Source organism: Centropristis striata, chromosome 10 (genome assembly GCF_030273125.1).
Source record: "Centropristis striata isolate RG_2023a ecotype Rhode Island chromosome 10, C.striata_1.0, whole genome shotgun sequence".
Classification (NCBI taxonomy): Eukaryota; Metazoa; Chordata; class Actinopteri; order Perciformes; family Serranidae; genus Centropristis; species Centropristis striata.
This window is the reverse complement of record NC_081526.1, coordinates 20,345,990-20,372,859: the sequence shown is the minus strand read 5'-3', so window position 1 is coordinate 20,372,859 and position 26,870 is coordinate 20,345,990. Positions and strand designations below refer to the sequence as shown.

General features: G+C 39.0%; 2 protein-coding genes across 2 annotated transcripts; both read left to right on the top strand.

Annotated features, from left to right (window-relative positions):
- The first annotated feature begins 329 nt into the window (after nt 1–329).
- vtcn1 (V-set domain containing T cell activation inhibitor 1) lies at nt 330–7,288 on the top strand. Its single transcript, XM_059343381.1, has 5 exons — nt 330–361; nt 2,324–2,388; nt 3,812–4,171; nt 4,799–5,050; nt 6,553–7,288. The coding sequence occupies exons 1-5, from the start codon at nt 330–332 to the stop codon at nt 6,663–6,665; spliced, it is 822 nt and encodes a 273-aa protein (XP_059199364.1). The 3' UTR covers nt 6,666–7,288.
- A 640-nt stretch (nt 7,289–7,928) lies between these two features.
- trim45 (tripartite motif containing 45) lies at nt 7,929–26,407 on the top strand. Its single transcript, XM_059343380.1, has 8 exons — nt 7,929–8,428; nt 9,768–10,056; nt 11,162–11,307; nt 12,933–13,249; nt 16,964–17,093; nt 19,710–19,824; nt 20,244–20,370; nt 22,072–26,407. Exons 1-8 carry the CDS (start codon nt 7,938–7,940, stop codon nt 22,224–22,226), a joined length of 1,770 nt encoding a protein of 589 aa, XP_059199363.1. The 5' UTR covers nt 7,929–7,937; the 3' UTR covers nt 22,227–26,407.
- Nucleotides 26,408–26,870: the final 463 nt, after the last annotated feature.

Below are 26,870 nucleotides of genomic sequence, written 5' to 3'. Positions count from 1 at the left end.
CAAGCTGCTGAATTAGAGCCTTTTCTCTTGTTAATTAGCAGAATACACTTTTATTCTGATAAGTTAAATGAGTTGCTGTGACGACAAGTCAACAAAGTGAAGCACACGCCTTAAAGGTAATATTTACTCATGGTGTTGTGTTTAAAGTGCTGTGAGGCCACAGAGAAATAAAACAGAAGTCACTGTGGGAGTGGAAGAAGTCTGTTCGGCAGCAAAGTCTGTGTTCAGGCTGTTTTTGTGGATATTTAGGAGGAATGGAATGACTGGACATTTGACTTCAACATCAGGATCGAATAGTTTGTTCTTCTCAGGAGTTTTGGTCAGCAGACATGGCTACCCTCGGGCAGATCATCTTCTACAGGTGTGGCAGGTTACAGTGTGCTCTCTGCTGATCAGTTCAGGAAACATTCAGCTGTTTTCAGTGGTGGAAAGTAACTATAGGTAGTGCAAATTTGAGTTACTTGTAGTTTTCACAGGTATTTCTGTAATTTCAGAGGAAAATATTGCATTTTTTACTTAACTTTCTCATGAGAATTAATAACATTGTACTTCTTCTCACTCCTTTTCAAACATGTAATAGGCTGATTGTCAGTTCCTTTAGTTGGATGTTCTTTATTTTCTGTAACTATTTCTTTGTTTGTTTGATCATTTCTTTCTCTTTTTTTCCTAAGTTATATGACAGTTTCTTTTAAGTGTTGCATATATTTTTGAGTTGTTCCCACTTTTCCTAATGATTGTGTTAATTTCATAGAGCTGCAGGACTTAGCAAAATATGCCCCAAAAATGCTTGTTAGGGTGTGAATATATGGATAAGGGCCTTTACTTCATAGTCCGTCCACGAGACATTTTTTCAACTTCTTTTTTTTTTTTTTAATTTTCACCCAAATTCCACCCAAAGTGCTCTGTGTCTTGTTTTGCTTCCTTCCTTTGGTTCAGACTGCATTCTCATCTGCGGAGAACCTGACTCTGGTGCACATGGAAATAAACGGAGACTTCCCATTTTTTAGGGGGCTTTCAAACCTGAGCTATTTAATCCGCTTGAAATGAACTCAGGTACGTTTTGTCTGATAGTCTGTTTGGTTTTTACTGGTGTGAACGCTCAAACAAACTCTGTTTGCTTCCAAGTGCACCAGAGTTAGCTTCTCTGATGAAGTAAAGGCTCTTATCCAAACATGGTCAGACGATCACAGAACACACAAACAAAAACAACAAAGTCTTCAAATGATTCAGTGACAGAACAGTGACTTATCGATTCAATCACACAGTGGATCAATGCCACATATAAGCAATAAAAAAACATTCAAATCTGTGATTTGCTTCTGTAAAGTGTCAGCTCTTTGTTGCAATTTCACCACTTTATATGTGAAATCAAACTTAGTTCGGTTCTTTGGTCCACACCAGAGTTCACACCAGCAAAATCCAAATGGACTATCTGACAAAATGCACCAGAGTTTGTTTCAAGCGGACTACACAGAATGCCCCCCTACTGCATGTATCTTCATCTCTTTTGCAAAAACCACATGTAGTCTTTCGCTTTCACTGCCTTGCTGTTTGTAACTGGTGCAAGCTTCCTAAGACATCACTGCAACTCACTTTGTGAAATGGTTCACTGGACTTCACTGTGTTTACGGAGAAAACCCATGTTCATTTTTATTGCAAAAGCATTAATGCAGAACATATTTAATTATTTGACGTACAACTGTAGTAGCTATATAACTCTTGATCATTATGGACAATTCCCAGAGCTGGCTAATCCTGCCTCTTTCTTTTATGCCTTGTAATCTTTGGATTAACACTTGTGATTACAGGAATCTTTACCGTCTCTTGACATGTTTGAAAATGTTTTCAAATCAGATATTACACAACGTATTGCTCGTAACAAGTGCTATTACCTGACATGGTTCTTTTGCTCACTGATTCCTGCTTCTTTCGTGTCTGCTATGTGTGTTTTTTTGTGCGTGTTTTTTGTGAGATGGCGCCTATGGAACTTATTTTGACCAAACCTCCCTGGCAGAAAAGATATTGCATCTCAATGGGAACTTTCTGGTTCAATAGATAATGAAAGAAGAACAACAGAACAAGAAAAAGGCAAAGATTAGCAAAAAGTCAGATTTCTTTAGCAGAATATACTTATTTGTCCTCTTCCATTGACAGTGTTGTGCATGAATCTGCTAAAAAAAAAGTGCATTCATTTCAGGGGCATCTTTTTGGAGTAATTGTAATTGTATTGTTTATACTTTAACTTAAATAAATGATACTTCTTCCACCATTTGCAGTGTGTCAATGTTTCCTAACACTTTTCTGTGCTTCTCTTTGTGTGTAGCATGATCGCCCTCATCGTCTTATTTGCAGCTGCCATCATCCTCATCTTATCCTTGTCCCTCTCAGGTAAGACTCAAATCCTTGTGAAAGCTTGTCATTATTAGAGATGGTTCTGTCAGGGCCTGAAGGGGGAACATGGATGTGTTCAAAGTATAAAATTGTGATATTTCTGTCAGAATCACTCAATTCTACATGTCTTATTTAAAATGTCACCAAAATAAACCTTTTGGAATAACCATATCCTGTTAAAAACATTCAATTTTGCTCCTCGGCGACACATGATTGATTCTGCTTAGACGAACGGTCACATGACAAATATTCACTGGACATCTGTTTACACAGAGCTGAGAAGAGAGGACAGGAGAGGCTTGAAACATGCAATAAGTTCAATATGTATAGCATGTGGAGACTTATTTTTTTCAATATTCATGACACTTGTGGTCACTTGGAAAAGTGCTGTATATATAAATTCCATTTTATTCTAATTTTGAAAAAAAATGTTTATGATGTATGTCATTATAACTGTTATTCTGCACAAAAGACATTTTTGAGTTGTTCCCACTTCTAGCCATGATTGTGCTGATTCCATAGAGCTGCAGGACTTTATGTTTTATATATTTTATATACTGTAGTGAAATACAAGGCCACAGTGAGTAAAATGTTAAAAGATTTTTTTTAATGCCTTGAAACGGCTTTTAAGGGCCCAGAGGGTTAATTTGTGCCAAATATTGGACTAAAATAATTGAACCCCCTAATATTTAAGCTGCTAATCGGGATATATTTTCCATATCGTCACCCTGTTAAAATAGTCGCCTAACTAATTTTTTCAAGTTTTGCAGGAAACACAAAAAACTTCACCAAAAGTGTAACATATGACATTTATTGGTCATTTCACTCAAAAAGGATGTAACAAAGGATGGCTATTGGCATAGTAATAACACTGTGTGTAAATTATGTAACTTAAGAGAAATAAATGACTTAGGCAATTTTTTGAACATGCCTTTGTGACTTGATATGGTAACACTTTATTTTGAAGGTGTCTACATAAGAGTCACACAAGCCTGTCAGAAATATGACATGACAAGTATCATGAGCATTAATGTTACTTAAAAGTGTCATTAATGTTCATGACACATCCCATGTCATGCTTATGACACGCTCATGTCACTCCTATGTAGACACCTTCAAAATAAAGTGTTACCATATCTTGCTTAAGTCACAAAGGAATGTTAAAAAAACTGCCTAAGTCACATTTAATTTTGACTTAGGCATAATAAATCCGCTTAAGTCACACACTTGACATTGGCCATTATCTTAAAGGGGTAAAATCACATGATCTGATCAACTGAGGATGTAGGTGATTTTACCATAGGTGGCTGGCGTCAAGAGGAGATGATTTAGGCAAAAAAAAAAAAAAAACAATTTTGACAAAAAATGACTTAGCCGATTATTTTAACAGTGTGACGAAATATGGGTCTGTGTCCTGTAGGCTCCAAGTCGGAGGTGACGAGCAGCAACGCTTTCCCCATCGCCAACCTTGGCGAGGATAAACTTCTCAGCTGCCTCCTGAACACAGCAACTCTATCAACACGGCTCCAAGACGTGTCCGTCACCTGGTGGAAGGAGGACCTGTCGGGACTCGTCTACAAGTACCAGAATGGAGTTCCAGATCTTGCAGACCAGAACTCACAGTTCAAAGGGAGAACTCAGCTGTTTCCTGACTCTTTGGGAGCTGGGAACGCCTCCCTGATGCTGAGGAGTGTGAGGAGCAGTGACGAGGGGCAGTACACCTGCAGCATCAGCTCCTCCGACGGAGGAGGGACGGTCAACATTCACCTCAGAACAGCAGGTAGGACGACTCGTCTTTCCTGTTTCGCTGTTTGCTTTGAAAGTGAATCTCTCTGAGAACATCGAAAGAACTACACTTTAACCCTCTGGAGTTTTGAGCTGTTTTGGCTGCTTTGAATCCTTTCATTCTGCCTGTATATACCACTTTAAAAAATGTTTACCATGCCATGTTGATATCATTGTTTTCAGCACAACCTCAGCTATATGACATATACATGCTGCTTCCAGTGGGTCCCTCTATTAAGCAAATAAATGTTTATATTCGATCAGAATTTGATAAATAGTTAATCATCAATTGAATCCCTCAGGTCTGAGAAGTGAAGCAAATGCGGAAATACCTTAAACTTGCATTCATTATAATGGTCAGCAGGGGGCGACTCCACTGGCTGCAAAAAGAAGTCTGGTCTCATGAAAGTCAAGGAGAAAACAATGCTACATTTTAACTGCTTGTAAATGCTTGTAAAGGTTTAATGAGAACATTTGTAGTCTGTTAAGGTCTTTCCTTTCTGTACTCTTTTGCTGCTACAACTTGCATTATATTCATTTAAAATTGAGTCTTTTTGCCTTGGAGTTATTTGAAAAGTTACGATACACCTTACAGAGTGGATTCTTGCTTTTATTGTCACAGCCTTTACAGCCCCCGCATTTAAATTCTCCAATGGCGTCCTGGCTGCTGAGGCCAGCAGGTGGTTCCCCAAACCAAGCGTGACGTGGTCAAACTTTTACGGAGAAGTCCTGACAGGAAACACGAGCTTCACAGCGATCTCTGGGGGGATATACAGCGTCGTCAGCACACTGCTGTCGGTCAACGTCAGCGACACCTACAACTGCAGGATAGAGAACGACTTTGTGAGCGCTGTCTCTCGGGCGATCCCAACAGGTACAGTTGTATAGTTATTTGTAGTTTTTTAATAGAATAGTTGTATATGCAAACACTTCACTGATTATACACAGGGATAATGTCTACTGTGGCTTTAAAGGAGATTCAAGTTGTTGAAAAAAAGACGGTTAACAAACTGGATTGTGGAGTTTTTACCAGACAGGGAGGTATAATAAAAGACATGGTTGAGTTGCATCATGGGAAATGTAGTTTCTATTCCTGGATGTAAGGGCCGTCCACATCAAGAACGATAACTATGAAGATAAGTCTAACTATAAAGTTTTAAAAGTAATTGTTAATTCATGATTCTAAATACAATGACAGATTTATTTATATTATATATAATATATATATTATATTTATTTAAGTTTTTAGCTCTAGAATCTGAAATACTGGTGGAAAAAACAACAACAAAACAAAAGCTAAATTAAAATGGTTTCTTGTCATTAGCTGGTGAAACATTACATAAAAGTATATTAATTGATATAAACTGTAAATCAAAACAAAAACAAAAATTAAGATAATAATAAATAATAATAATACATTCAATTTTTATAGCGCTTTTAAAGGTACTGAAAGTCACTTAACATAACAGGAATTTGACAGACACAAACACAAAATGCAGAAGAAAACAGAACTAAACAGAGATGAGAGATAAGAGTTCAGGTCTTGTAAGCTATTTTGAAAAGGTGGGTTTTGAGTTGATTTTTGAAGGCGTGGAGTGAGTCTGAATTGTGGATGTGAGTAGGGAGGGAGTTCCAGAGGGTTGGGGCAGCAGTGGAGAAGGCTCTGTCGCCAACGGTGCGGTGCTTGGGCCTGATGATGGGGGTCAGTAGGTTGGTGTCAGAAGATCTGAGGTTGCGAGTGGGGGAGTGACTTTGGAGGAGATCTGTGAGGTATGGAGGAGCAAGGTTATTGAGGGCTTTGTAGGTGATGAGCAGGATCTTGAAGTGGATTCTGTGCTGGATTGGGAGCCAGTGAAGGTGCTGAAGGATGGGCGTGATGTGTTCTCTGGAGCGGGAGTGGGTGAGCAATCGGGCAGCTGATCTTTGGACATATTGTAGTTTTTGAAGGTTGGTGGAGGGGAGGCTGTAGAGAATGCTGTCCAGTCTGGAGGTTATGAAAGCATGAATTACAGGATTGGACGGAGACGTGAGATGTTGCGGAGGTGGAAGAAGGATGTTTTGGTGATGTTCTTGATGTGTGATTTGAAGGAGAGAGTTGGATCCATGGTGACGCCGACGTTTCGGACAGAGGGGGAGGGGGTAACTGTGTGTCCATCAATGTTCAGTGAGAAGTCCTGGGAAGAGGGGAGGCGGGATTTGGGGCCAATGACGATGATTTCTGATTTGTTGCAGTTGAGTTTGAGAAAGTTGCTGTTCATCCAGGTTTTATGTCAGTGAGGCCGATAAGATAACAACATATAGTAGCCACATGCTGTTTATTTCATGAAAATAAAAAAACAGATTTTATTGCATTTAAACTCTTTTTATATTTTCCAGGCTCTGGAGTTTCAGGGAGTACGTACTTCATGTTCAGTGCTGCATCATCTCTGCTGGCATCATCGTACCTGAGCATCGTGACCGCTGTGCTCTGCAGCTTTTATCTCACATAATTACTAAGAATCTTTTGTGTGTGTCCATAGTTCATAAAAGCAGTGATATCAGAAGATTTAGGTTATTTGATTTTTAATTTATTACAGTGGGTGTTGTTACTATGTAACAGCAATTAACCTCTGTGGTGCAGTCAATGTTTTTATTTTCGCTTTCTCAGATGTTTTAAGTAAAGGCTCCATCTCGATTATTTGTCAGTAATGCTCTGATATGGTTGGATGTCTTTCAGAGTTTGGTATATTTGGAGAAAAAAAGGTAATTTAATATAGGATGAATTGCAAAGGAATAAAACATAAAACAGTAGATTACAGGGATTTTTAGCATATATATAATGAATGAAACCCCTAGAAAGGATGTATTTTATCAAATTAGTACCCTATTGTTTGTATTACTGAGTTAATTAATAAAAGCATTGATTTTTACTGCTCTGAAATTGGTGGATTTCTTTTAAAGTTTGTAAAAAACATTTTTTGAAATCCTAAATTCTTTGAGTAAATTCATTTTTATTTGTCTGTCTGTAAAACACAATATAGGAAAAAAATACAATAGTTGTCAAGGATTTTCAACATTTATAATGACCAGGACTATTAGAAAGATGTTTCTTATCAAATTAATACCCTTTTGATTAATTAATGCATTTTTAATTGCTTGAAAATGAGTGGATTTATTTCCAAATCTATAGAAATAAAGACATAGCAATTAATACATCTACTAATTATCACTGAGGTGCTGGTATGGATGTTTCTTTCCTCATATTTTGGTCATGTTTATAAGAGAAAGCTACACATGAACACATCATTAGTATAACGACACAGCTATATTTCTTGTAAACAAAAATACAGTGAATATATTCCCATGAAAATCTGTCCATCAGTACCATAAAAACCAGTTGTTCTATCCTGCCAGTAGATGGGGACACTCAGAGTCCCAGACTGGAAGTAAAGAGTCCTCGAAAGTCTTTGGACCACCCCTGACAGTCCTGAGAGGCTTCCCATTGGTCCCGTGGTGAGTGAGGTGTCATATGTCCCAGGGAGCAGTGAACGCAGCCAACTTCTCCCAAAGAAAAGTAGGACTTCCCGGTGGGATTTAACCAGCGATTTTAAATTGAAGTGTTTTAAGCACAAGGTATACATCTGCTGCTTTAGTGTTTAACGTGTTATGCAGAAAGTAAGTTCCAAAGAAGTTTTCTTTCAGTCCTGACGGGTTTGTTTTTTTTGGAGCTCGGTTGCATTTACTGGTTTGTTTTTGGCACCAGAAGTCAACACAAACACACAATGTCTGAGTGTGAGGAGAAGAAAAACACGCCGCAGCCGACGTTAGGTTCGAAGCATGAACACAACGGAGTCTCTGTGAACCCCAGAGCGGTTTGTAACGTGTGTAAACGCTTGTACCGGGACCCGAAAATCCTCCCGTGCCTGCACACCTTCTGCTCAGACTGTGTCGGCCAGCTGGAGCCCTTCTCTTCTCGCAGCCAACGGGACGACGCGGAAACCAGCAGCAGCAGCAGCCGGGGCGAAGCGGCGGGGGAGGACCGGGCCGCCGTCACCGTCACGGTGCTCTGCCCTGACTGCGACTCCGAGGTGGACCTTCCTCCGTCGGGACCGGCCGGACTGAGCACCGACCACTTGGCGTTGGACGAAGTGTTCCTGGAGACCCTGGTGACCGACGGCCCGCTGGGATGCGACCTGTGCGGCGAAACAGGCGCCGAGAACCGCTGCGACGTCTGCTCCGTCAACCTGTGCGCGTTCTGCTGCCAGGCGCACAGGTAGAGTCTTCTATTCTATTCTACTCTATTCTATTCTGTTGGAGTCTGTTCTATTATATCGTCACCCTGTTAAAATAATCGCCTGACTCATTTTTTCAAGTTTTGCAGGAAACACAAAAAAACTTCACCAAAAGTGTAACGTATGACATTTATTGATCATTTCACTCAAAAAGGATGTAACAAAGGATGGCTATTGGCATAGTAATAACACTGTGTGTAAATTATGTAACTTAAGAGAAATAAATGACTTAGACAATTTTTTGAACATGCCTTTGTGACTTAAGCAAGATATGGTAAGACTTTATTTTGAAGATGTCTATATAAGAGTCACACAAGCCTGTCAGAAACATGACATGACAAGTATCATGATCATTAATGTTACTTCAAATTGTCATTAATGTTCATGACACATCCCATGTCATGTTTATGACACGCTCATGTCACTCTTATGTAGACACCTTAGAGTAAAGTATTACCAATATTAGTGTCAACAATAAATCACTGATAAACTAAACTGATAACTAAACAATCTCCCTCTAGAAGTGATGATGTTAAAGGGGTAAAATCACATGATCTGATCAACTGAGGATGTAGGCGATTTTACCATAGGTGGCCGGCGTCATGAGATGATTTAGGCAAAAAAAAAACCGCTTATTTTAACAGTGTGGCGATATTCTGTTCTGTTCTAGTCTATTCTGCTACCAGGTGCACATGTAGACTCTGTTCTATTCTATTGTAGTTTACTCTATTCTCTTCTAGTGTATTCTATTGTAGTATATTCTAGTCTGGTCTAGTATATTCTAGTCTAGTATATTCTGTTCTAGTCTATAATATCCTAGTCTAGTCTTTACTGTTCTATTCTAGTCTATTGTATTCTCAGGTTAATATATAGACTTAATTCTATTCTATTCTCTGCCACACATGAAATAATAATTCTATTGATAACAAACTTTATCTGTACATCACCTGCTTAAAAATTGACAGAATGAACATTAAAAAAGATTAAACAACATAATGATTAGGATGGACTGTTAAATTCACTTTACCATAATGTGAACATTACATGCTCCATGGACATATGAAGAACATCAAAACTGGGATAGAAGGATGCCATGTAATTAATGCAAAATAAGAGTGAAATTATAACCAACTTGATAATGGTAAAAAATAAAAATAAAAACATAATAATGAGATTAAATTACAAAAAATACAAGATTCAAGGTGTTTTACACAACATTTTAAAAATTGTTTTTATTTATTTATTTTGTATTTATATATCTATTCCAGCATTGCCCTGGCATGTGTGAATAATAAATGAGTATCTTCTCTCCTCCTGCAGGCGTCAGAAGCGGACAGCGTCTCACTCCGTTCAGTGTCTGGAGGAGCTGAAGTCTCGAGGTCGCCTGTGCCGTCCCGTCCTCTGCTCCTTCCACCCGGGCCAGGAGCTGCGGCTCTTCTGTCAGCCCTGCGACCTGCCCATATGCCTGGAGTGCGCCGCCACGCTGCACCGCGACCACCGCTGCTGCCCCACCCACGATGTCATCGATCGTCATGGTGACCGCATTCGGGAGCTGGTCACGCTGCACCTGAGACCTCGGACGGAGCGTCTGAAGGAATCTCTGCAGAAGGTGACACAGAAATACAACCACCCTCACTTTTTTTGGTAAATCAATTCAATTCAGTTTATTTGCCAGACTCATGTCCAAAAGGCGCAAGACAGGACAGATAAAAACAAACAAAACAAGACAAGCAAACAAACAAGAAGAAAAACAAATACAAGAGTTAAAATACATACAGACATTTCAGCCAATGTACTCAGTGTGGATGTGTACCTGGAGCAGCTCACAAAGGCATCTGACAGTACCACTATGATACTGTTGGTGGACTCATCCAGATGTTGCTTAAACTTAAACAATAAATTTCTTAAAAGTGCTTTCTGTGTGCTAACTCCTACAGATACAAACATCTGACTAGCACTCCCTCCTCTGGGAACCTTGAGTAAAATTCTCATTGCATCCTTGTAGGCAACTTGTAACTTCTGCATGCTGTTTTTTTGTAAGAAGACCACAGATGGGCAGTAAAGAGAGGTGTGCAGTAAGCTTTGAACAGAGACACTTTAACTTGAGTAGAACAGCAGCTAAACTTATGTGCTTTGGAGTTTGCCTGTGCATATAGCTTACAACACTGTCTGTATATGTCATCATCATCATTAATTAATCATCATCATCCAATTATTGGATAGTTTGAACACAGGGAAATTAAGCCTTTTATCCTGTTTCATTCAGCATATTAAAACAGCACTTTTGCTGGAATTATATTTTATATCAAATTCGACACCATAGTCAGAGCATATATTGAGAAGCTCCTGCTGCCCAGCACCACTCGGACTAATAGTAACAAGGTCATCTGCATACATAAGATGATTCACCAGCATGCCACCAATCAGTCAGTCAGTGTTGCAACCATTCAGTCTCCTAGACAGCTCATCCATATATAAATTAAATAAGACGGGGGACACAATTCCTCCCTGCCTAACACCATTGGATACTCTAAATGGGCAGATATGCTACCCCCCCATTTGATGTGCATCTGCTGATGGGCATACCAATCGGCAAGAACCCTCACAGGGGCACTCCCCCTTGCTTTAGTTTAATAAAGAGCTTTGGTAACACATGGTAAATATTAAGCACCTTATTTTTTTAAACAAGATTCTGTGTTTCCACTCTGTCACAGGTGGAGGTATCCCAGGAGGCTTTGCAGGCTCGTGTAGATGCAACAGCGAACGAGGTGAGGGCGTTTGCACGAGCATATGCCAGCGCTGTGGAGGCACACTGTCTGTCTCTGCTGCACCGCCTGGAGGAGCTCCGCGTCCAACGCAGGTAAGACAAGACCAACATTTCTGTGGACAAAGCCAAGTTTTTTTAAATGGAATAAAATTTAATTTATATATATATTCAACACTTTTCCAAGTGCATACAAGTGTCACGAATATTGAGGGGGAGGGAAATTGGATCTCCACATGTTATACAGATTGAACTATTGTCACGTTTCCAGCCTCTCCTGTCCTCTCCTCTCAGCTCCGAGCAAACAGATTTTCAGTGAATATTTGTCACGTTTAATGTTTTTAACAGGATCTAGTTATTCCAAATGCTTTATTTGTGGCGACCTTTTGTATGAGACATGTAGAATAAAGTGATCTTGACTGAAATATCACAATTTTAAGCTTTGTTTTGGTTACTTCTTCTAACGCAAACTTCTGTAACTCATTATCCATTCCGGGACCAGCGGAGAGTTCAAATACTGACTTAATTAATGCCTTTTTTCAGTTTCTTTCCGCAATAAACTGTGTATTTTTGGCTCTTTCAAAGAAAACACACGTTTCATTCCTCCATGTAATGCTCTGGGTAAAAGTTGTCATTTAAGATTTATATTTTTATTCTGGGTTCAAAGCAATTGAAAGATTGAAGTAGCTGCTCCTGACCTCTGACCTTTCTGAACATTTCTTCAGAGAATAACAAAAGTTGTGAAACAGTTTGACATATTATGACTCATTTTTTATAAACTTTCTTACTTTGCAAAGTAGCTAACTTGAGTGAGTGTTTTGCCGAATTTCAACCTCAAGTTTAACATATGATCCACTTATTATTAAGATTGGAATTGCATCTCAGGGTGTTAAACAGGAGGACCTTAAAACAGTGTTCTTCAACCTGCTTTCTATTTCCCATGTTTTTAAGTCTAAGTAACTAAACATGTTTAGGAAATTGGTCAAGCTAAGCTGAAGCTAAATACCCGATATTTTTACCATTGCTTTAAATTAATTTTCCTAGTCTTATTGTTTTTATTCTCTCGTTTTTAGATTCATTTTAAATTTTTTACTGTATTTTTGCATGCTTCTTTTTATTGTTCTTATTCTATGTGCTTTTGCCTGTTTTGTTTTATGTTTTTTATCATTTGCAATTTGTTTGTGTGCAATCTGTAAAGCACTTTGCGTTGCTTTTGTGTGTGAGATGTGCTCTATAGATAGATTTGCCTTCCCTTGCCTTGCCATTTGTCGCTTTGACACAGAAATATGGGAAAATATGGGTCCAGGTTAAAAAGTAGTGAAGCTGATAGAGTCCATGTGGTTAATGTTATTATTTCTGGGGGAAAAAAACTATTATCTGTTGTAAATTAACCATGACAGTGCAAGCTGAAAGCCACACTGCCTGCACCTTATGAGTGTTGCAGAATATTAATAAAAAGTGCAATTATGCAGTCAAAAAATCAATGATCTTTGGAAAATAAGGCCATTTTTAAAAGGTGAGAGAAGAGCGTGATGAGACAATAACCCAACCACCTGCTCTTTTATTTCAGGGAACATTAGGCATGCTGTATTGCCACAGAAAAATACACATCCTACAGTATTTCACATTTAAAGATACAAAGAGGTTTCTGTGGTTTACCGTGCAGAAAAACCTCTTCATAGCGTGCATGGAAGATTATTCACCGTGTCTTTGTCCCGCAGGAACCAGCTCCACCTGCAGAGGGCGCAGCTGCAGCAGGCTCTGCTGGATATCGGCGGCGGCGTGGAGTTCGCAGAGAGACTGCTGATGTGTGGCTCGGACACAGAGATCCTCAGCGCCAAAGGGGTGACCCTGAGGAGGCTGACCAGCCTGGCGGAGAGCGGCTACAACCCCCACCCGGCAGCCGTTGCCCCCGATGACGGCAACGGTATCTGCTTCATAGCCAAAGTGCCGGCAGGGGAGGTGGACGGATACCCAGTGATCGGGGTCATTAACTCCAAGACAGTGGACCTCAGCAAGTGCACCATCGAAGGTGAAGGTAAACTAGCCCTAATTAAAAAATCTTCTGTTTTAAGAGTCATTTTCTCTGTTTTTTTCCCTCCACTTGTTCTTTCTAAAGATGTTTTTTCTTGTTTTTTTGCACCACTTACTGAAATATACTCTAGAACAATTTGATCCTAAGAACTTACAAAGCTATTTTATCTTTATCAGGTTAATATTGAAGATAATGTCCTGGAATAAATTGCAAAATCAAATATTTTAAGGATGAAGTGTTTGGCAATGGTTGTATCTTTAAAATTGCTACTGTTTTTAATACGATCATTTCAGTTTTTTGACTTTAAAGCAGTGGATGCATAGGTTATTAGGATTTTATTATGAGATATTTATTTTCTACAGTGCTGTTAAGCCTGGCAGGAAAACCAGAACTGTTTCTAGAGATCAGCCTGTGGGAGAAGTTGGCTGGTGGGAGGGTGGAGGTAGTCTGGTGAGGAGAAGGGAGACTCCTGGAGCAGCTAATAACTATTGTTACCTTCCTCGGTGCTTTGACTCAAAGACTCAGAGAATTCCTGCGGGGCAGAAGGAATGTTGAGGAGACTGAACAGGCCTGAAGGTAGCGAGGGGATGTTTACACACACACACACACACACACACACACACACACACACACACACACACTGTAAAAGAGAGAAAACCTACAAGTGACATTGCAAGTGGCTACAGGACATTTTCGAGTGGCAGAAATAATAGTTCAACCTCCAGGGTTTCATGATGGAACTAAAACACACACACACACACACACACACACACACACGCACACACAGTAAGATTCTCCTTTCTGTCTGACAGTCTATGAACATCTAAATGAACACAAATAAGGGGGGAAATATCCATAACCCATAATTGATTCATTCGTTCATTTTTAAAGCCAGAATTGATATTATTTATCTGTTGTAGTTTGTAATGCCAACCCCAGATTCACTCACGTCTTTTGCCTTGCTTCGTGTACAATGCTGCCGCAGTTTAAAGCCACAGAGCACACAACCTTGAGTGAAAGCAAAAGTTTAGCCTGAATGTCTTAATCCTAACGTAAACCTTATGGTCCCCTTAACCTTAAAATATGTCTTAACCCTCAAACAGGCCTTTGAGGAAGTGAGGACCTCAATTTCCAAAAATGTCCTAACTCTGTTGGTTTAAACTGCAGGCCACAGTGGACCCGGGTTCAAATTCGGCCCGAGGTCTCTTTGCCACATGTCTTCCCTTCCATTCTGTCACTATCAAATAAAGCATGAAAAATGCCACAAAAAAATCTTGCGGTCCTCACTATGTTGGAAGTGCAAGAACTCTCACACACACACATGCATTCTTGTACTTGATCTTTATGAGGACACTGAATAACATAATGCATTACCTACCCCTTTACCCTAACCCTACCCTAAACCTGATTGTAACCTTAAACCTAAAACCAGCTCTTCACCCTCAACTTCCTTCAAAGACCTCACTGCCCAAAAGTGTCCTCACTCTGTTGGTTAAAAACTACAGTCCTCACTATGTAGGAAGAGCAAGAATACACACCCACACACCCACACAGAGTTGTAGCAGCTTGTCTGAATGAAAGACTTTAAGTCGTGTTTACCTGTGTGGGAAATGGAAAACCTCTGCAAATAAGGACTGCTCCGCTGAGTCCTCTGGGTGTCACAGTGGATTGTTGTAGTGTTTGTCAAAATGTCAGCCGTGTTTTGTGTCAAGCGTTTGTTTGGGTGCTCGCCTGTGTTTGTAGTTAACTCTCCATTTATCCACACTTCCTCTCCGTGTTTACCCTTCTTCTTCTTTTTTTTGTATGTTTGTGCTGTATAAATCCACAGTATCGACTCATCAGCTGAACCAGCTTTAAGTTGATGTCTCTCCTCAGTTAACTTTCATCGTCTTCACGCAGCTTGACTCTTTCATTTAAGGGGCCAGATGAAGGCCAGATTCCCGTGTTGACTATTAGAAAGCAGAAATCACACAGGCTTACCGTAGATTATCCCCCCTCTCTCTCTCTGTGTGATAAGAGGGGTTTGAAGAGGTGGATTTGGACGGCAGCACAGGTGGAATGTGGGTCAGAACAGCTGCGTCTGTAACACTGACAGCTGCTTCGTACTCGGCTTAGAGAGCACACACAAATACATTTACAGTTAATTCACAGCCATTAGCAGCAGCACTGATAGTAGTAATAGACTAATGGTCCAGATGATAGTAATTCGAGTTGTAGCAGGAGGTTTTAATGATGGCAGCGGTAGTAATTAATGCACTGACGCCTTTGTCTGAGTAAAAGTAACAGAAATTTAAAGAAAAATCCTCGTGTATACACTGTATACATATATATATATATATATAACAGTTAATGGATTGAGGTAGCGTAATTTATTCCATCCTAAGCTAACAGGAAAGTCTGAGAAATGTCAATTAAATAAAGATGAATTAATTAGATCATCTGTGTGGTTACACAATTAGTGTTTAAGGCTTTTAATTACATAAAAAAAGATAAAGACATTCTTTATTAAAAAAAGATTATAAAGATATCTATATAGCACCCTTGGCAACAAGGCCATACAAAGTGGTTTCATTGCGCTCATGTTCATATTCTGTAACTTTGTGTCTTTTGCTGCACAATAGTGGCTAGCTACAATTAGCCACCATGAGCTACTGTTGATACCAGACGAAATGCGACTCCAAGTGTACTAAATGGCTATAGGACAGGAATTAAGTGAGCAATTTAATAAATACTTTACAATTGTGTGTGTTGGGTCTGTTTCGTGTGCACACTTGTATTTTCTCTGAAGCTACTGACTTTTACTGTCCCGACAAACACAAATTCACAGACTGGTGTCTTCTAATTGAAATAAGTCTTCTCATGGATTAGACTCACAGGTCCAGTACAAAACTGCAGCAGAGACCAAAGCACCAAGTGCCAATTGACAAAGGCTGCTATTAGCATCCATAGCTTCAGAAACCGTAATATTTGTAATAAGGATTTTGTAAGTATTGTAGTAATAACAGATGGAGTAGAAACTGAATTGGTTTCAGCGGTATATAAACAGATCTCTTGCAGCTACTGGAAAAGTATCTGAGTAATAACAGATGAATTCACAATGTCGGATCATTAGTTATCCAGCAGCTAATGGAGTCTGACAAGGAAATGCAAAGCAACATAAATCACTGATATGAACACAAACGATGTTGGCTTTAACAAGACAACAGCTGATGAATATCTTTACGACTGTGTCCCCACAGCACCTCGCTACAAGTTAATGAAACACTAAATAATGATGTGAGGATTTTGGATAAACCGTGGTCAGCAGCACTGCAGCTCAGCTGTGCCTGCAGTCACACTCAGACGCCATATGTTGAGGGAGAAAGTGTCGATGTCAGCAGGCAGCAGGAGGTTGTTTTGAGGGTGAGATGATGTGTCTCTGCAGTCTGTAGGGACGCAAGACAAAGTGTCTCCGGTTTGTGGTGTGTCTCAGTGATGAAGTGCTTCTTTTTTGGTGATATGATGTGGGACCAGAGAGAAGTTCTTCTAAGTTTCTCCATCTGTGTGTGTGACTGTGTTTCTGCTTCTATTTTTAATTAATTATTTTTTGCATGTCAGTCTTGTCAGCACACACATTAGTCTATATATCGTCATTATGCATTGATGTAATGCTGTGTGTATATGTAATAATATGTGTGTATGTCAGCACATCCTCATGGCCTGACCTCTAACCGCCAGGTCTGCAGAGGGGCCGGGAGGGTCAGCAGGGCAGCTTCACCCTGGTGTGCCGAGACTCTGCTGGGGAGCAGGTGGAGAGAGGTGGAGATCATGTTCTGGTCAGCATCGTTCACAAAGAGAAGAAGAACTGGTGAGTGTCAGTAGTGGTGTTTCTATCAACAAATTTTGATGCGCATGTTGATGATTCGCATGAGAAAAGCTTGATGGAAACACCAAAATTCGATAAAACTCAAAAATGTGCATAATAGTTTTTACACTCGCTTGAGGTGTTTTTTGTCTTTTTCGAAAAATAGTTATTGCGATTTACGGGAGATTTTCATTTAGTCATTTAGCAGACGCTTTTATCCAAAATGACTAACAGAACACAAGGGAACATTCAAGGTATAGTTCAATAAGAGCCATTAGAAGAGAGGTGGCGTATGCCTGTATTAGGGCGTTCAAGTAGCTGGATGCAGTACCGGAGACAACTTTGTAGGCCAGCGTTAGAGATTTGAATTTGATGCGGTCTGCAACAGGTAGCCAGTGGAGCTTGATAAGCAGCGGTGTGACATTTTTGGCTGGTTGTAGACCAGGCGCGCTGCCATGTTCTGGATCATCTGAAGCGGTTTTACTGTGTAGGCTGGCAGGCCTGTCAGGAGAGCGTTACAGTATTCAAGTTTTGAGATGACGACAGCTTGTGTCAAGGGTTGAGTGGCATGTTGAGTTAGGTAAGGTCTGATTTTTCTGATGTTGTAAAGTGCAAAGCGGCATGACCGGGAAACTGAGGTGACGTGACTGGAAAAGGTGAGTTGGTCATCAATCATCACGCCTAAGTTTCTCACCACCCTGGTGGGGGCGAGACACAGGGAGTCAATTTTGATGTTGATATCATGGTGTATTGTAGGTTTAGCAGGGAGGTGGAGGTGGATGTGATGTGCCGTCATCCATGTGGCAATGTCTGAGAGGCAGTCAGAGACCCGTGCAGAGACAGAGGGGTCATCTGGAGGAAATTACAGATAGAGCCAAGTGTCATCTGCATAGCAGTGATAGGAAAAGCCATGTGAGCGGATAATCTGACCCAGAGAGGTGGTGTAGATAGCGAATAGCAGGGGCCCCAGCACTGAGCCCTGGGGAACCCCTGTGGTGAGGCGATGCAAAGTTGACAACTGTCCACGACAGGATACACTGAATGAGCGTCCTGTCAGGTAGGAATCAAACCAGGAAAGAGCCAAGTTAGAGATGCCCATTTTAGAGAGAGGAGAGAGGAGGATGCGATGGTTAACTGTGTCTTTTAAGAGATGGAAAGTATATTTCAAATAAGTTCAGAAAAAGTATATGTTGAATCACCAAGTAAGAGAGCTCAGGCCAGGTAGATAATAAAACTTTAAATTAACTTTAAAGTCTGGACACACCACTGTGGTAACAATGAACCTTTTTAGAAGTAGAAGTTGCATTTTTTATCAGGGCACAGTGAGGTTTTATTTTATTCTTTCTTTAGAAGGATTATTATTGACCCTCTAGCCACAGGCTGCAGTTTTGGTGTCAGTGTTGATTAAATTGGAGAAGCCGCACCGTTTTAAACATGTTTCACTTTAATAAAACATACTTCAAGCGGACAAGGTTGTTTTATTCTGTTAATGTCATTGCCAGGAAGAGTAATGTCTGATTAATCTCTCATACTCACCGTCATCAGTTATTCACTGTGCATGACCGCCTTATCTTAAGTTTATTAACTGTCACAGCCCTGCGAAGGTGCCATGTGTTTCATTTGCAGCATGTAATCTGAGAGGTGTGCATTATTAAACCATAGTGACTCACACCCACCCTCCTGGTGTTTACCTTGATCACATCTAGTGCAGCCAGCACCAGGCTGTGTCAAGTCTATTTCATTTACAAAGAACTTAAGAAGCAAACGTGGACAAAACATATGTACGTACATGTTACTCTTTTCCTGAAAACTGCCGACCCCAGCTTTAAATTCTGTACAGCAGAGTTGATATTCACTTGCGTTATCTCTGTCTTATCTGCTGTTTTGGCTCTTTTTACGTTTTACTCAATGTGTCCTAGTATTTCAATACAATATATAAAATATATATAATGCATACATATATAAGTCCTGCAGCTTTATGGAATCAGCTCAATCATGGCTAGAAGTGGGAACAACGCAAAATAGTCCTTTGTGCAGAATAACATATAATGACATAAAACATACGTTTAATTTCTAGGATAAATTATTCTTTTTTTAAAATGGAGTGCCCACAAGTTTCATAGATGTCCTCTTCACATCTCCACATGCTATACATATTAAACGATTTGCATGTTTTCAGCCTCTCCTGTCCTCTCCTCTCTGCTCTGTGTAAACAGATTTTCAGTGAATATTAGCCAAGTGACTGTTCGTCTCAGCGGAATTAATCATGCCTTCATAGTGTCGCTGAGGGGAAGAATTTAATCTTTTTACAGGACTTAGTGCAAACGCTTTATTTTAGAGACATGAAAATGAGATATGTAGAATAAAGTGAGAGATATATTTATTTATTACACTTTTAAGCTTAGTTTTGGTTACTTTTTTTAGTTGAAACTATTGTAACCAATGATTTGTTCAAAGGACCGTCAGAAAGTTGGACTTCAGACGATAGTGCCTGTTTTTACAGTTCCTTTCTATGATAAAGAGCGGATTTTTGGCAATTTTTCAAAGGAAACATCCAGCCAGCAGAATGTTGGGGATAGAGGGTTAATTAACAAGAAGATGTGTTTTGTTTTCCTTCAGCTTGGTGGAGACAACAGTGGTTGACAACAGCGATGGATCCTACAGTGTTTCATACACACCTGAAGAACCTGGAGCCTACTCAGTGTGGGTTTGTGTCAAAGCTCAACACGTCAAGGTACAAAAGCAATTCAGTAACAATGCAGTGAATGCAGTTTTTCTTTCTCAAAGCAGATATTGTTTTATTAACTGTTGTTACTGATGTTTTGCAGCATGTTAGAATAGATGAATATAAAGTTGGACTGAGGTGTGGTGTTGCTGCCGGCAGCTCACAACGCAGCGCCTCAGGGCTGTTAACATCATCCTGACACATTAAATCAATGCGGACAAAATTCTCTTCAGGCAAAAACTAAATTACACTGGCTGTCTGTGACAACTCTGATGTTAAATTTCCTTCCTGGGATGCTTCATAAGTGAAAAAGACAGTTTGAGTTGTCAGACTGTGGCCGCTTTTCTGTTCTGATTTAATGTCAAAACACTCAGACACACACATACACACACACCGGCTCGCTGATTCTTCCCCGTCTCATCCTGCAGGGTTCTCCGTTTCCTCTGAACGTGAAGAGGAAGTTGAGGCGCCACAGCGGGACGTTTCACTGCTGCTCTTTCTGCTCCAGTGGAGGAGCCAAAGAGGCTCGCTGTGGCTGTGCAGGAACCATGCCAGGTACACAGAGAGGACTTTAAAAATATCTGAGCAGAAAGACAGTTTTCATTCAGTTTTTCACAATAAAGAAACCCAGAAAAATCGCACACTTGGAGAAGAAAAACAGACGGATGAACAATTTATTACTATCATCGGTTATTTGAGAGAAAAAGGTTTCGTTTCTGATCTTTAGTCTCCATGTGCGGTTTATTGCATTTAAATAAACCCCAGAAAGGCTAAATTTCACTTCTTTAAAAAGCTATCAAGCTATCAAGCTTTTTTGGTTTATTTCCTTTTGGAATTATGCAGCCAAAAGATATTTTAAGAAAGGAGGCTCAATTTTCTCACCGAGAAACTCTCCCTGTCATTATCACCAACATAATTTCTGTCTCCATCTAAACTCAGCGTTTCCACAAAGTGATGAATGAGTAGAAAAGGAATGATGGATTGTAGATGGTGACAGTTTTCAGAAATTGATGATGAGAATATCTTGGAGGATGATTTTCTTTGAACTGAATAATATTTTTCATGTATAGAGAGCAGTCCGTGGTATAGAGGTTAGGAATCAGGTTTGTAACTGGTGTAAACCGGTTCGAATCCCAGGACTGACTGGTCAAGGACTGAAGTGTGCCCTTGAGCAATGCACCTAACTCCCCAGTGCTCCTTGCATGGTGTGTTCACTTGTGTGTAAAAAAAGATGGGTTAAATGCAAAGGTTGAATTGTGGGATGAATAAAGTAATTAGTCTTAATCTTATTAAAAACCTGTGTGTACTTTTCAGTGATGCAAGTATACAGACTTTTTACTTCAGTAAAAATATTGACATTACCATGTAAAAAATACAAATAAAAGTCTTGCATTCAAAATCTTAAATTCAAGTACTAGCATGAAAATATACAAAAATACCAAAAGTAAAAGTGGTAATGATGCAGAAGGCTCATTTTTAAGATAACATGTATAAAATCACTAGATTATAATTAGTGACGCAATTAAAGGTAGTCATCATTATTTAGGCCCTGCATAAACCTGACAGGGATAAAAGAAAGATTTCCTTTGTCTGTTGCAGTCCAAATTTTGGCCTTTGTCACGGTTCAAATCACATCATTTGAAAAAGTTTGGTGTCATTTTGAAAAGGAGCATCTGCAGATTTGTTCCATACCAGATATGCTATGATCCACTAAAATACAAGACTAATACAAGTTTTGTTCTTTGCCATCTTGACAGAGAGGGAGACACACCATGTACAGATCTGCACTTTACTTAATGCACTTTTCGAATTAATGTTTCATCAGGTAAAGGTGATTTCAGCTACATTATATACAGCTGGGTACTGCATTATTTTATAATTTTTTTGTTGTTTTATTATGATATGAATTATCTGAATCTGCAAATTATCTAGTAACTAATACTGCCAAATATAAGTGAAATATTGGCTTCCAGTCGAAATATAAAAAGGCATTACATGCATATATTGATATATATAATATCTAAATATGTAGATTAGTACTTCAAAATTGCACTTGAGTAAATGTACTTGGTTGCATACTACAAATGCTTCTTTCTGATTGCATAATAATAAGCTACATTGATATCAAACATGTCTTCTTTAAATGATTAAAGTGTTATCTCTTCACCACTCTTCTGTCTTGGAAAGACTTACAAACCAAAGAGTTGTTCTTTATCTAATGCCCACCTGTCTTCCTCCCCGTGTCTCTGGCTGCAGGAGGATTTAAAGGTTGTGGTCACGGTCATAAAGGACACCCCGGGAAGCCCCACTGGTCTTGTTGCGGCTGCACAGTGGAGCAGTCTGAGTGTTTGCCTCAGAGCGTGCTGGCCGCAGTTTCCCCCCGCGGCCACCTGCGGACAGTGGAGCTGTGAGGGGACATAGAGACGAGGACCTGTCCACAGGATGCACGTTAATAATGGGCGGGAGAAACAGAAAGGTCAGAGTGCCCTGAAAACCTTGGTGTGAATCCTGAAAAGGTCAGAAATGGAAAGTGAGGCAGGACTTTTCATTGTTTGAGACAAACATCAGACTGAGAGCTAAAGACTGAAGCTGCGTCTACACTAATATGTTTTCATTTGAACACATAACTTTATCCACAGTACTCCAGCAATCCCCTAAAACAGAGACTTCTGAAAACTCTGGATTGTGTTTTAGTGAATACAGGCTGAACTATAATGCAGACTCTTGCATTCGCCTCCTGCTTTTCAATCATGACAGTGTATTTTCACTCTTGTCCCATCCTATCCTGACAAAAGAACTCCTGTTAAGTCCCAATGATCCCATGAAAAAGTAACACAAAAAGTTTTATCTTGTACCAAAATGCCTTTTCTATCAGGCACAAAAGCATAAAAAATACATTGGCCAGGTTTCCCTTCACTTTTTCTTCTTGAAAACTCCGGAATGTGTTTAAGTCCTGACTTGGAGAAATGGTAACTTTTGAAAACTATAATGCAGACTGGTGGATTTGCTTCACTTTCAGTCATAACCTGTCCCGTCATCAGCAAAGACTCCTGTCCCGTGCTGTTGGCGTATTAAAATCCAAAATGCATTTCCCAAAGGACATAAAAACATAAAAAAACACAATGTCCAGAGGTCCGTACAGCTTTTCTTATAACTGGCCAATTGTTAGATCCCTGTTTCTCACACTTTTGGAGGTATGAAGTCTGTCAGTGACTATTATTATTTATAAATGGACCTACTGTTACTAGGATTCCTGAGAAAATGTCAGCCTCTAATTCTGACCCTTTTCCAAAACACAACAAACAACATCATCTTCGTAACCACGTATCTGAACTCGGGTCGCAGGAGGCTGGAGCTGATCCCAACTGGAATTGGGCAAGAAGTGGGGTGCCACCTGGACAGGTCGCCAGGCTATCACAGGGCTGACACACAGAGGCAGACAACCATTCACGCTCTCATTCACTCCTACAGGAAATTTAGAGTCACCAATTGAACCTAAGCTGCATGTTTTTGGACTGTGGGAGGAAGCTGGAGGACCCGGTGAGAACCATACTGACACAGGGAGAACATGTAAACTCCACACAGAAGAGCAGCAAACTGGATTTTAACCTGCGATATATTTATATGGATACATATATATATATATCTATATAGATATAGATATGGATATAGATCAATAACTGACTAACTATTATGATTCCTGTCCAGACCTCAGCCTTGATTCAACACATATCAAGAATTAGACGAGCTGCTGACCTTGTTGTTCATGTCAGTCATTTTGCTTTTTTTCAAAGCTACGTGTGCAGAAGGAAAGATTTTATTTGAGCCATTACAGACCATTGCTGTGGCCAGAACTGGCCATGTGATATATGTTTTCAGGTATGTTAACATGAGTTTGTTTCTTGTTATTTCTGAAACGATGCTAAAACATTCACGTGGATGGAAATCATTTAATAATTTTTTTTTGTCTGAAGAATGAAAACATATAAACATGGACATGGCCTGTGCTTCAGAGTGCCTTTTGTGTCAAAGCTCTGCCTGTGAGAAGGCAAATGAAAAGCTGCAGTGTGTGTTGCCTCCTGAATCAAACTTGTTAAAAGCCTCGCTGAAGGCAAATCAATCGATCTGAGCAGAGACGGAGCACCGGACGTCCTTTTACCTTAAAACTGCTGAAATCACTGTTTTAAATCTCAAATAGAACCACTGAGAATCACCAGACTGTTGAACTGTATTTAACTTTTTTGTATTTTTTTGTATCCTTCAGTATCTTTTTTTAAATATTGTGCCTCAAAAACACAAAAAATATGAAAAATAATTTTTATTAATCTTCACTGATTGTTGTTATTTGAAAGTACACTGAAAAAGAGAAGCTGTGATCCAGGATAACCCATCATGTTTATAGTTTAACATAGAATCAGGTTTATTGCCAAGTAGGTTAAATACAAGAAATATGCCTTTTTGTTTTGGTGCATAACAATAAACATAGTTATAGAAAATCAAAGACAAAACATGAATAAATAGGAAAAACTGTCAAGAAAAAATTAAAAAGGAATTCTTAAAAGGATAATATGATGGATGGTTTCGTACAGTAATTACAGTAATCCAGTAAGTGATTCTGGAGTCATTACTGGTATAAAATAGAGCCTGCCAGATAAAATATTATCAGCCAATGTTCAGATAATTGCAGATTATTTGTATCAGCAAATATCTGAGCCAATAAGAAGCAATAAATTACAGAACTGAAATTCTGATGATTTGTTTCGGGTGATTTTCCAACAGAGAGCACAGACGGTGAGTCTATATTCTAACTTTAAAATGCCCTAATATGAATACCTTGTTCATTACTCTTTCATGTATATCCAAATGTAAGGTAACCTTTTCAAAATGTTTGTTTTGAAGAAATCCAAGTAGTGAAACTGTTGTGTTCTAAGAAATATATTTTAATGTTAATTCATGATACATTATTGGTAAATCAACAAATTTCCCCAATAAATACCAAGTAATTAGAGTACTATTATTATTTCTTCTTTATTATTTCTTCTACTTCAGGTGTCAAATAAATGCTTAAGATACCAGTAGCCTTAACGTGTTACAGAAACCAATGAAATACTTCATTTGAAACATTTTTTGCTATTTCATTCGATTCCCGTCATGTGAATAAAAACATTTAATATCATGAAATGCCACCAGCAGCATTAAACCTCATCCAGATTTATTTTACACACGACCAGATCTGGGCACAAAAGTATCAAATGTTATTTGACTGAAGAAGTTTTGATACTACTTACTTGAAACCAACCTTTGCTTTAAATAATTACTTTTTATTTATTTATTTTTTAAATCACTGCAAATTATCTAGTAAAACTTGGTAATGATTATATGAAATAGAAGCATTTGCACCAGTGACAGTTTGAAACATCAATCAATTTTACTTGGAATGTTGTTATGAAACATAATTTTGGTTGTTTATTGCATCATAATGTCAAATTTAATGTGATGAAAAAGTGAAACGGTTCATTTACGGTATGTTCTGTATATGAATATGTTATTTACCACAAGTGTATGGTGATAGAAAAGCTTAAAAATGCTTGCAAAGTGACTGGAGAAGTTTTGATTCTACTCACTACTGAAGTAATAATTTTAGTCAATACTTTATACTAAAACCCATCCTTTACTTCAAGTAATAATTTTTTTTCCTCTCCTTTTTTAATCACTGCAAATTCTCTAGTAAAAAATTTTAATTATTGTGTGAAATAGAAGCATTAGCACTAGTAACTATATTTTTGTGTAATATTCAGATTATAAATACTTACCCACCAAATAGTGTGATATAGTAAAAAACAAATACTATTTACTGCACCTAATAGGCCTTAAAGATATTTCACCTACAGTTGGTTAAAATATCTTTATCTTTTCAATAGCTAGTAAATAGAATGCAACCATACTCTTATTATGATTATAATCCATTGATTAGTAAATGAATTCCCCTGCTCTGTTTGTGGATATTTGTGTTTTAATTGTCATATTCACAGCAGGAAGGTGAGCTGAATCCAGACAGCAGAGCCTGTAAACTCATTATTCTTCAGACTGTTTAATAATGTGAATCACGACCTGTGGCTTCTGCTCTGAGCACGTAAAGACTTTACATATCAATCTCAAGTGTATTCGTGTTTTTAATGAGGAGAAATTCTGTCAAACCTGCACAGAATCCTGTTTTCTCTCCAGTTTCATTAACAGCCCGACTCACTTTATCTGTGAAACACTGTGACCTGCCTCCTGTCTGAGCACAGAGCTGCTCCTCTCCAGAGCCCGTGGCACCGCGCCGACTTAAACACACGACCCCGGAGCTCATAATGAGCCTCTGAATGCCTTTGTGTATTTTCTGCATCCTGAGTGTGAGTCCACATATCTTGTTTTTGTTTTTTTTTACTGCTAATGAAGCGTGAAATAGACCTATGCAAATACTTGAGGACTAATCTTTTTTATCTGTAGTCCAATAATCAACACGTTGCTGCTGCTCACACTCACTGTAAATTAATCTAATTAGTGTTTTATTCTGCTTCACATTTCACTTGTTACTGAAACTTTTAAGCCTGTGCAATCAAAATAAACACTTATTTCTCAGTTTGCGTACCTTGACTCATTCCTAAATGGAACTGCTGGAATACTTCACCAGAAAACCATTTGTATATCAGATACTTCCCCGTGTTTTAACCTTGAATTCTTGAAGATTTTGAAATTATTTTCCTTAACTTTGCAGAGTCCCTGCACAATCCAGTGGAGATGGTAGTGGCGAAAGGGTTGTATATAATACGATTTTTCTTCTTTTGGGAACTACTGGATGAACAAGATTTGGATTTGTGTGAGAGATTGAACAATATTTTACTACAGTTTTGCCATTGTTAAACCTCATTTCCTTCAATTAATTTAGGATTAAGGTCTACTATGTTTCATTCGTTTTTGAATTCTTTGTTCAAGAGTTTTCTTCAAGAATTCTAGGTGAGTAAATGAAATGTGTTTGTGTTGTGGTGAATACTTCCCCCCAAAAATGTTTC

Excerpts from the sequence above, each read along its gene's own strand:
- vtcn1 (XM_059343381.1), top strand. The coding sequence starts at position 330 with ATGGCTACCCTCGGGCAGATCATCTTCTACAG. Across the intron at positions 2,389-3,811 it reads CTTATCCTTGTCCCTCTCAG|GCTCCAAGTCGGAGGTGACG; the intron begins GTAAGACTCAAA and ends TGTGTCCTGTAG. Across the intron at positions 5,051-6,552 it reads CTCTCGGGCGATCCCAACAG|GCTCTGGAGTTTCAGGGAGT; the intron begins GTACAGTTGTAT and ends TATATTTTCCAG.
- trim45 (XM_059343380.1), top strand. The coding sequence starts at position 7,938 with ATGTCTGAGTGTGAGGAGAAGAAAAACACGCCGCAGCCGACGTTAGGT. Across the intron at positions 8,429-9,767 it reads TTCTGCTGCCAGGCGCACAG|GCGTCAGAAGCGGACAGCGT; the intron begins GTAGAGTCTTCT and ends CTCCTCCTGCAG. Across the intron at positions 11,308-12,932 it reads GAGCTCCGCGTCCAACGCAG|GAACCAGCTCCACCTGCAGA; the intron begins GTAAGACAAGAC and ends TTTGTCCCGCAG.